Here is an 11,130-nt window from a genome sequence, read left to right on the forward strand (position 1 = left end):
TACATGTTATAAACAGAAGCTTTGGCCCTATGATCAACGATAAAAAAAAACTCAAAGAACTTTATCTCTCTCTTGTTGAAAGTGAGGGCGATAACCTATACCTTATCAATGTTCTTAAAGACATTTGGTATTTTCCGTGGAATGCTCATTCCATTCTTGTTAACATACGTTTTGAATTGTTTGATTGTCCAGGTTTTCTTTCTCACATGTCTTCCGTGAAACAACCAGGTGACGGATCGTATTGTCAAATTTAAATTCTCGACGGACATAGTGGATTGAAGGGACGACATAGAGCTTCTCGCTGTCATGCACAAAAATACTATACAATGGTCGTACTCGTGTAAGTAGTCCTTCGTAATCTTTTTGTGTAGTTAAATAAAAAACTGAAGTAAAACATTCTGAAAAGGGTTAATTGGGAAATTTCACCACTTTCCATTATTGACTTACTAGAGGAGCAAAATGCGCGTTATCAATCCCCACGATCCTTCTTGGCAACGGGAAAGGTGGCTGTTGAAATTGGAATCATCACACGACGATCTTTTCTTTTCCCTTTTTCTTCTTCGACAAAAAAGTCCACGTTCAACCCTCTCTCTCTCTGTCTAGATGTTAAATGCCAGAGAAGATTCAAACTCACACTTTCTTCACGTCATTAATCCCCACTATAATATCTTCTTAACGAGTTCTCATTTTCATTCACTGATCAGCTTTTTCCAGGTACCTGTTCTTCAGCCATTGTTCGTACATTCAATCCTTTCTATATTTGACATTTTCGTGTTCCAATTCGCTTCTTCTAGCTGAATCAGCTGATTTTTTGATTACTTCCCTCTACCCAGGATATATTTCCTTTTTGAGATTTTCCTGGTGAAGCGGATTTGGGTGTCATATTTATTATCATTCATTCACATTCATATAATATAAACTATACTGGGGCTTTGAGCTTCCTTACAGATCACAATTTGGCTGTTCTTTCCGTGTCTGAGTTGGAAAAAAGGGGTTTTTTGATCTGTGTACAATTCTGAGAGCAATTAGATTCAAAAAATGGCAAATGGAAGAAGAAGAAGAAAGTTACATTTCAAGAGGATCTATGCATTTGGGTGTGGGAAAGCATCATTTCCAGAAGAAGAACTTTCACAGATTGGAGGACCTGGATTCTCTAGGGTTGTATATTGCAATGAGCCAGAAAGCTTCGAGACTTCAATCAGAAATTACCCAAGTAATTATGTCAAAACTACAAAGTATACACCTGCAACATTTGTTGCCAAATCTCTGTTTGAACAGTTCAGAAGAGTCGCCAATTTCTACTTCCTTGTTACTGGACTCTTGGCGTTGAGCCCATTGGCACCTTACTCCGCCGTCAGTGCTTTATTCCCTTTAGTACTCGTCATCGGCGTTAGTATGCTCAAAGAAGGAATTGAAGATTGGAGAAGAATGCAACAGGTACTCTTTCTTTCTTCCTTCAATGTTTTATGAAATTTTAGATCTATGATGCAGTCTGGACATTGTCTTGTTGCGGATCAGATTCATGTTGGTTGACTTTTTTTCATTTTTTTTCTCAGGATGTGGAGATAAATGGTAGAAATATTAAGGTCCATTCTGGAAGCGGGGATTTCAAACAAGTAGAATGGAGACAACTACGAGTTGGAGACATAGTGAAGGTGGAAAAAGACGAATTTTTTCCAGCCGACATTCTCTTGCTTTCTTCAAGCTATGAGGACGCGGTCTGCTACGTTGAGACAATGAATCTCGATGGTGAAACAAATCTAAAGCTTAAGCAAGCATTAGACATAACCTCAAACCTGCACGAAGATTCAAGCTTTCAAGAATTCAAAGCAATGATCAGATGCGAAGATCCAAATGCAAATCTGTACAGCTTCGTCGGGACAATGGATCTTGAAGGACAACAACTCCCACTCAGCCCTCAACAGATTCTCCTCAGAGGATCAAAACTAAGAAATACAGATTATATTTATGGTGTTGTTGTTTTCACAGGACATGATACAAAGGTTATGCAGAACGCGACTGATCCACCTTCAAAGAGGAGTAGAATTGAGAAGAGAATGGATAAGGTCATCTATGTTCTCTTCTTCTTGATGTTCTTGATGGCGTTTGTTGGGTCTATTTATTTCGGTGTCACAACGAAACGCGATCTTGAAAATGGTAAAATGAGGAGGTGGTATTTAAGACCAGATGATTCAAAAGTATATTATGATCCGAAAAGATCTGTTCTTGCTGCGTTCTTGCATTTCTTGAGTGCGCTTATGCTGTACAGTTACTTAATCCCTATCTCTCTATATGTTTCTATAGAGATTGTGAAGGTTGTGCAGAGTGTTTTTATTAACCGAGATGCGAAAATGTATTATGAGGAGGCTGATAAGCCAGCTCACGCACGGACTTCGAATTTGAACGAGGAGCTTGGTCAAGTTGACACTATTCTTTCTGATAAGACCGGAACTTTGACCTGCAATTCAATGGAGTTTATTAAATGCTGTGTGGCGGGGACCGCTTACGGCCGTGGTGTGACAGAGGTTGAGCTGGCGATGGCGAGGAGAAAAGGGTCGCCGCTACCTTATATGGTTGATAATGGTGGTGATGTGGAGATGGTGAGTTTGAATCCTGCTGTGAAAGGGTTTAATTTTAAGGATGAGAGGATTATGAATGGGAAATGGGTTTATGAGCCTCATGCTGTTGTGATTCAGAAGTTTTTACAGTTGCTAGCGATTTGTCATACTGTGATTCCTGAGGTTGATGAAGATACAGGGAAGGTATCGTATGAGGCTGAATCTCCTGATGAGGCTGCGTTTGTTGTTGCTGCGCGAGAAATGGTTTTGAGTTCTTTAAAAGAACTCCGAATTCGGTTTCTTTGAATGAATATGATCCCCAATTAGGCATGAAAGTTAAAAGGTAAGGCCCTCTTCAATACTTAATGGTGTTTGGTAAGTAGCGGTTGAAGTAGCTTTTTCTAAATTAGCAAAAATTCATCTAGATCAAACATGGTAGATGAAATAAAATTAGATGAAAGGTAGATGAAAAGCAATTGACTGAATTTTTTTGAGGCAAATTAGAAAAATTCCGGATTTCATCTAATAAGTGTGGATTTCATCTAAACTCAGAAATTTACACTTGCCAAACGCACCCTAAACCGCTACCGCTACCACTACTGGCATGCCAAACAGGACCTAATATTTGTTTTTTTACAGGACATACAAGATCTTGAACATCCTGGAGTTCAACAGCACGAGGAAACGTATGTCAGTTATTATAGAAACAGAGGATGGCAAGATTCTGCTACTGTCAAAGGGTGCTGACAGGTTTGATTCTTTCAATACTTTAATCATTCACACTATTACTTCATAGAAATTGTTAGTACAGAATTTAATAGTATATGAAATTATTTCCATGCAGTATAATGTTCACGAGGTTGTCCAAGGATGGTGCAGCTTTCGAGGAAGAAACCAAAGATCATGTGAATGAGTACGCTGATGCTGGTCTTAGAACCTTAATACTTGCTTACCGTGAGCTCGGTGTTGAGGAATATAAAGAATTTAATGAGAAATTTACATTAGCCAGAAACTCAGTTTCTGAAGAACGAGATGCGATGATTGATCAAGCATCAGAAATAGTTGAAAAGGATTTGATTCTTCTTGGTGCTACTGCTGTTGAAGACAAACTTCAGAGTGGGGTAAGTTATAAAGATAGAAAATTTTAATATATTTTTGTAAGAAACTTATTTTTCCATTTTTTTGGTTTAGGTTCCAGAGTGCATTGACAAACTAGCACAGGCAGGAATAAAGATTTGGGTTTTAACAGGAGATAAAATGGAGACTGCAATCAACATAGGGTATGCTTGTAGTTTACTCAGGCAAGATATGAAGCAGATACTCATTAATGTAGATACACCCGAAATTAGAGCACTTGAGAAGGAAGGAGACAAATCTGCAATCAACAAGGTAATTTGAACTGATTTTTGGAAAAGTTGAGTTTTAGGAGGATTAATTACTAACTATAAACTCATATTACAGGCATCTAAACAGACTGTTCTTGAACAAATCAACCAAGGAAAGGCTCAATTAGCAGCTTCAGATGCAGGATCTGCAGCTTTTGCTTTGATAATTGATGGAAAATCCCTCGCGTTTGCTTTGGATGATGACGTAAAGAATTTATTTCTTCAACTAGCTGTTAGATGTGCATCTGTTATCTGTTGTAGATCATCACCAAAGCAGAAGGCACTGGTAAGTTCTCAAAACTAATCCAAAAAAAATAGTTATTTGATTTTGTTTTCCTAAGAGAAGATCTGAATGTACAGGTAACTAAGCTAGTTAAAGAAGGTATTGGAAAGACAACATTGGCAATCGGTGATGGAGCTAACGACGTGGGTATGCTTCAAGAAGCAGATATTGGGATTGGAATCAGCGGTGCTGAAGGAATGCAGGTAATATAACAAAACCTTAAACAAAATATTTTTTATTTTTTATTTTATTTTGATGTTATTGATCTTTCTTCCTACCTTTATTCAGGCTGTCATGTCTAGTGACATTGCGATTGCGCAATTTCGGTACTTGGAGCGCTTACTTCTCGTTCATGGACACTGGTGTTACAGAAGGATCTCATCAATGGTGTGCTAATTCTTCACCTTATGCAGTGCTAGATTCTAGTAAAACATCTCTAATGTTTTTTTATGTATATAGGTTTGCTACTTTTTCTACAAGAACATCACCTTTGGCATGTCTGTATTTCTCTTCGAGTCACTTGCTTCGTTCTCCGCTCAACCGGCCTACAATGATTGGTATTTGACCCTCTATAACGTCTTCTTCTCGTCTCTTCCACCAATTGCCTTGGGAGTTTTTGATCAAGATGTGCCGGCTCGATACAGTCTCAAGGTAAGAAATAAATACAAGCAATGCTATTGTGGGTTTATACTGGGTTGGTTCTTGTTCTAGTTGACTTAAAATTAAAAGTATTAGCAAGGAAGCCATACTTGAGCGAGCATGGCATTATCGGGTGTTTGTATCAACTTTGGGAGCGACTCTTTTCTTTTTATTGATAAAATAAGCATAAAATATACACAACGGTGACAAGTTGATAACTACTAAAATAAAGAGGCCTTCTAGAAGAATTAGGCTCGTTCTGTACCCATATTAAAATATGGGTATCAAGGTATCAGATATGGGTATGGATTACACTTGACAATCGGGTCGGTCAGGTCGGGTTTGGGATAGAGAGTTTCGGGTTCAGGTCATTTCGGGCCGGGTCATTTCAGGTTGAACTTTTGCCGGGTTACAATGGCTCCGGTTATAACGTGTTTAATATCGGGTCGGGTCATGTTGACATGTCGGTTTATGTAGAATTTCTTTTTCACTTTTTTGTAATTTTATTCTTTAAAAAAAACTTTTTTCAATAAGAAAATGTTTATGTAATAAAAATTAAAAGAAAAATAATTTTTGTTTATTTAATTTCATATGTTTATGCTTATATTCTTGACTCAACGGGTCAGGTCATACTTTGACCCAGGAATTTCTCGGGTCATCTGGTCGGGTCAAAACATATTTCGTGTCAAAACGGTCGGGTTCGTATGACATAGAAACAGGTCGAGTCAGTTTAATTTCTTCCAGGTTTAGTATGAATGTAAGGAGATATCAAAACAACAATCTAACCCACAAAAAGATATCATCTTGATATACTAATATCCATATATTCCCATACTAAACACGTATTTATATCACCAGTATGACTGATATCCAATCTTTCATTTCCTTTTTTATATTTTGCAGTTCCCTCTCTTATACCAAGAAGGCGTACAGAACGTCCTATTCAGCTGGGGCCGAATCCTAAGCTGGATGTTCAACGGCGTCTACAGCGGCTTCATGATCTTCTTCTTCACCAAAAAAGCCCTCGAAATCCCAGCCTTCAATCCATCCGGCAAGACCGCCGATTTCGAGATCTTCGGCGCCACCATGTACACAGCCGTCGTATGGGTCGTCAACTGCCAGATGGCGCTCCTCGTGAAATACTTCACCCTAATCCAACACATAGTCATTTGGGGCGGCATCGCTTCATGGTACCTATTCCTCTTAATCTACGGCTCCCTAAGCCCTAGCACTTCAACAACCGCCTACCAGGTTTTCGTCGAAGCATTAGCTAACTCTCCGCGATACTGGCTAGTGGTTTTCTTCGTGGTGGTATCGGCTTTAGTTCCTTACTTCTCCTACGTCGCCATACAGATGAGGTTCTTCCCGATGTACCATGATATGATTCAGTGGATGCAGCTTGAAGGGCATACTGAAGACCCTGAGTACTGTAATATTGTCAGGCAGAGGTCTATTAGAGCTACCACGGTTGGGTTCACAGCTCGCCGGATGAAGAAGGATGAGCAGAGATGAGAGGTTGAAGATGAAATTGGTGGGTTTATTGTAGTGATGAAGTAGTTTGTATAGGACAGAACACAAAAAAAAGGGAGTAGCTGTTGATTGTTTATATGAGAGTATACACAGTGGGCAGGGGGATAGGAATTTTAGACTTTTTTTTTATTTTTTGATTTCTTGCATGTATTTGTACAATTCAATTCATACAGATGTGTACAGTGGAAGATGTTGGTTTTTATTGGTTTTGTGGATTGGAGATTTTTTGTTTCAATAAGTTAGTTGGGCTGGTGTTGTAATTTGTCAAAAACTTGTCAATAAAAGCATGCTTATTCTTCTTGAATCGAAATCAAATGCAGAACTCTAGGGGCAAAAGGTATATATCTTTTGACAAAAAAAAATCCAAAGAGGCTATTTTTTATATATATAATAAATTAAAACTGAGAGCCTTACTAGAGGATAATCTCAAAATTCAAATACGAGATGCCAAAAATCGAACTCACAATATCCCATATAACCGAAATTATTCTAAACCATTAAAAAGTTATATTCCGTTGCCTAGCAATTCACCACCCAGAGTCTCAATACGCTAAATTTTCGGTTAAAATTATGCAATTACTATTTTATTTTATTGCAAGTTTTGGATATAATGCATTTATATGATTTTCTTCTTTATATTTTTTACAAGTAATATAAATTAAATACAAACGAGGACTAAATCATCAAACTGGACAATCTTAATAAATTTCTTTCTCAGATTCATAGTCTCAGTAGGGATGAGCCTAGTCATACAAGAAGCAATGAAGGTGGCAAGAGTTGGCCTTGGTTCAGAAATGTCATAGCCCATCTTCTTCTTCCTATTTCATTCCGACATATTTATTGATATGTGTTTTACAAAGCTTATATTTTTTATTATATGTTAATAAAATTATAAAGTTTTGATATATATGTAATACTCATTGAGACGAATAAAACAGATCTCACGTAACTATGTTTTTATTTATAGATTGAGAAAAATCGAAAGAATCGTCTTAAATTGTGAATAATGTTCATTTTCTAAATGAGAAGAACATATTGTAACGGAGGGAGTACATTTTTCATGAGTCCTTGGTTGCTTGAAATAAAGTCAGCGACTTGATTAGTTTCCCTAAAATGACACGTTATTTTGATGTCAGTGACTGTTGGACCCCCTTTTGCCTCGGGCCCAAATATGACATAAAGGGCAGCCCATTGAACAAAAGGCCCAAGATCCACTAACAACCCTCATCTATAAATAGGGGTCTGAAGAGTTGAAAGCGGCTGATCACTGTTCATCCCAACCATTTATAGTAAATTCGGGAGCTCTCTCTTTTTACTTCGCGTACACGTTTCCCTCCAGACTCATAACATCAATCCTTCGCGAACAACCTTTCTCTCTCTCTCTCTCTCTCTCTCTACCCCGCCTCACGCAATTTCATTATTTTACTTCGTATTGACATCTTACGCGGATGAATTCTAACTTGAGCATCGGAGAGTCAAATCCAAAGGCCTCCCTCCTCTGGGTTTAATACGCAGGTACACGAAGCACACCCTACGCGAAGAACAACAAGCAGATAGAACATCCTCAACAACGCGAAGAGCAATCCTCAAGCCCTCGTGTAGAGTGTTGACTACGCGAAGTTTCCTGGGCTCCAACACTGGCGCCGTCTGTGGTTTCTCTTTCACAAAGCTAAGCTAAGACAGTAGTGGTACGTTTGGAAGGCCTCCCAAGTGGTGACGTTCGCGAAGAACGGTCACGATCACCAACCATTTCACGCCCAGGTCGTGCGTGGATTTCTCAGGAAGAGTTCGAAGATTTCTAGAATTGGAGAGAATATATGGCGAATCATGCTCGGTCCGCAGACGGATCCCACCAAGGTAGGGGGCACAACCGACGACACCCCTTCCGACTACTATTCACGCGGAACTTTCCCAGACACATACAGCTACCGGGGCCAAACACCGTATGGCCCAACGCGTAGACATGATCACGAGCAACCACGGTTCCCACCACCACCTCAACCGCCCCGAGAACAGTTGTACCCAGAACATTATGCAAGATCCCCCATGTATGCTAATGCCCCACCACCCTTCCCCTATGACCCGTATTTCCCTATGCACGCCCCGAGACAGCCTCGCGAGCCTGCCACAATCTTCGCCGAGCACATTACACACGCCGCTGTTCGCGGAGACTTCAAATTCCCGTTGGTAAAGGAGTACACGGGCAGTGAAGACCCCGTTGAACACGCCAGTCGATACTGCTATGCCATGCTCGTGAGCAACGCCGACGACGCAGCAATGTGCAAGGGTTTCCCGAACACTCTATCTGGATCAGCCCTTAGATGGATCCTGGCCCTTCCCAAAGGAATCATAAACAGTTTCGCCGACCTGGAGAGTAGATTCCTCAGCCACTTCAACGCCTCGCACAAGCAAGAAGTGGTAATGCAACACAACGCGAGTATCCAGCAAGGCCCGGATGAGCCCTTAGCCGATTATGTGGCAAGATTCACGACCGTGGTCATCCAGGCCACTGATTTCAAAGATGACACTGCCAAGTACGCATTCCTTCGCGGGTTGTGCAATGGTACTGAATTTAAAGAACAAATGAGCAGGAAAAAAGGGGCTCACGTATGAAGGAATGTTGGAAAGGGCTCACGAGGAAATTCTAGGGAAGATGATAACTGGTCAGGGTTCGCAGGCTTCGGGCCAGAGAAACCAGAGCTGGGGTCGTAGGCCAAGGAAACAGGGTTACGATGCGCGAATAAATGCTAATCAGCCGAAAGACCAGCAAGGAAGGTTCCAGGCTCAAAATCTTATGGCCAATGTTACTCACGGGGGTAGTCAGAGGGGGAAGAGGGCAGTAGAGCGGCGACCAATGTGGTGTGAGAGGCACAACAGAAAGAACCATGACTCCTCCGACTGTCGATCGATCAGACAAGAAGCCGACGCAAAGAACCGAAGGGTAATGTCCACACAGCGATCTGGGGCAAACCCGCAGCATCGCGAACAGAGCAATCATGGACAGACCCAGAATTTCCCCCAACCAGATGGTTTTGTAGGAACAATTTCAGGCAGACACACACACAAGCTCGCGAGCAGAACAGAACAACGAAGGGCATCCAATACCACTCTCTCGTCAGAAAGACCCTTTATGCTCGTAAGAGAAGAGAAGAGGGAACCATACCGATTAACATTCGGTGAGAAGGATGTAAACGAGTGGGCTACGCGAAGTGCCGACCCACTCGTAATTCACATTCAACTCGGCACGAAGACCGTAAAAAGGGTGATGGTGGACACAGGTAGTGCAGCTGACATTCTATACTGGGACACTTTCGAGAAGTTGGGTATTGATAAGAGCCCGCTCAGGCCAACGCAGTGCAACCTGGTAGGCTTTACGGGCGATTCGATAAAAGCCTCAGGCGTAATCATGCAGGAGATGATACTCGGGGACGAAGGCGGTCCGCGAAGACAGTGCTCCGTAGATTTTCTCGTCATCCCTATGACATCTTTGTATAATGCGATCATCGGTCACGATTCTCTTACACGGTTTGAGGCAGCTGTGTCGATCAACCATTTTTGCCTGAAATTCCCAACAGTCTGTGGCACGGGGACCGCGCGAGGAAACCAGGAGGAAATTCAGACATGCTATCACTCGGCAGAAAAGGTAAAACAGAAAGCCGTCCACACCAGCCAGGTGTTCATGAGTTCCCCGGGGATGGACGAGGAGGCAGAGTTAGACCCGCGAACACAGGCTCCTTCAGAATGTCTGTGCTAAAACATAGAGGCCATCCCAAAAGACACCATCGCGCCATTTGAATCAGAGCATGAGAGACTGTCTGTTGGGCGAGGTTTGCAGCCATCAGTTACAGAACAGATCGTGAAGCTGCTATCGGGGTCGCGAGACGTCTTCGCCTGGACCCCTCGTGATTTAAAAGGCATCCCGCCCGAGGTTATGAGCCATTCCCTGGCCATTCAACCAGATTCAGTGCCAAGGAGCCAGTGAAAGAGAAAACAAGCAGGTCCTAAGAACGAGGCTGCAAGTGTAGAGCTGACGAAACTCATCAAGGCAGATTTTGTGGAACCAGTTCAGTATCCAAACTGACTCGCGAATGTGGTTATGGTACCAAAGAAGGACACTAGAAAATGGCAGATGCGTGTAGATTTCACTGACCTGAACAAGGCATGCCCAAAGGATAGTTACCCGCTCCCCGCGATAGACCAACTCGTTGACTCCACAGCAGGACACGAAGCACTGAGCTTCCTGGATGCATATTCCGGGTACAATCAGGTGCCTATGAATCCCATAGATGCTGAGCATACCGCGTTCATCATAGACAAAGGTACGTTTTGTTATAAGGTGATGCCGTTTGGTCTGAAGAACGCGGGGGCAACTTTTCAGCGCTTGCTAGATAAAATCTTCAGAGGGATGATGGGGAAAACAGTCGAGGCGTATGTGGATGACATTGTGGTGAAAAGTAAGAAGCAAGAAGATCACGTTCATGATCTCTCAGAGGTGTTTGACACCTTGCGGAAGTATGGAATGAGTTTGAACCCCGAAAAATGTGTATTTGGGGTAACGGAAGGGAAGTTTCTGGGTTTCCAGATAAGCAATCGCAGAATCGAGGTAAACCCCGCGAAGGTCAGGGCAGTCTTGGACATGGCGCCGCCAAGAAGCATTAATGAGGTACAGAGATTTGTCGGATCAGTAAATTATCTAGGGAGATTTTGCGCGAAACCGGCCGAACGAAACCTACCG

At 41.8% G+C, this 11,130-nt stretch overlaps 1 protein-coding gene across 1 annotated transcript; it reads left to right on the top strand.

Annotated features, from left to right (window-relative positions):
• Positions 1–1,038: 1,038 nt before the first annotated feature.
• LOC141250390 (uncharacterized) lies at positions 1,039–6,377 on the top strand. Its single transcript, XM_073669946.1, is given in 11 exon segments — positions 1,039–1,437; positions 1,557–2,817; positions 2,820–2,901; positions 3,198–3,308; positions 3,403–3,679; positions 3,750–3,947; positions 4,020–4,229; positions 4,304–4,429; positions 4,515–4,613; positions 4,686–4,877; positions 5,769–6,377. Coding segments are annotated over 11 exon segments (3,564 nt in total).
• The last annotated feature ends 4,753 nt before the right edge of the window (positions 6,378–11,130 follow it).

The sequence above is a fragment of the Phyllobates terribilis genome, unplaced genomic scaffold (assembly GCF_046119375.1).
Source record: "Phyllobates terribilis strain yellow unplaced genomic scaffold, ASM4611937v1 Scaffold_5605__1_contigs__length_50544, whole genome shotgun sequence".
Classification (NCBI taxonomy): domain Eukaryota; kingdom Metazoa; phylum Chordata; class Amphibia; order Anura; family Dendrobatidae; genus Phyllobates; species Phyllobates terribilis.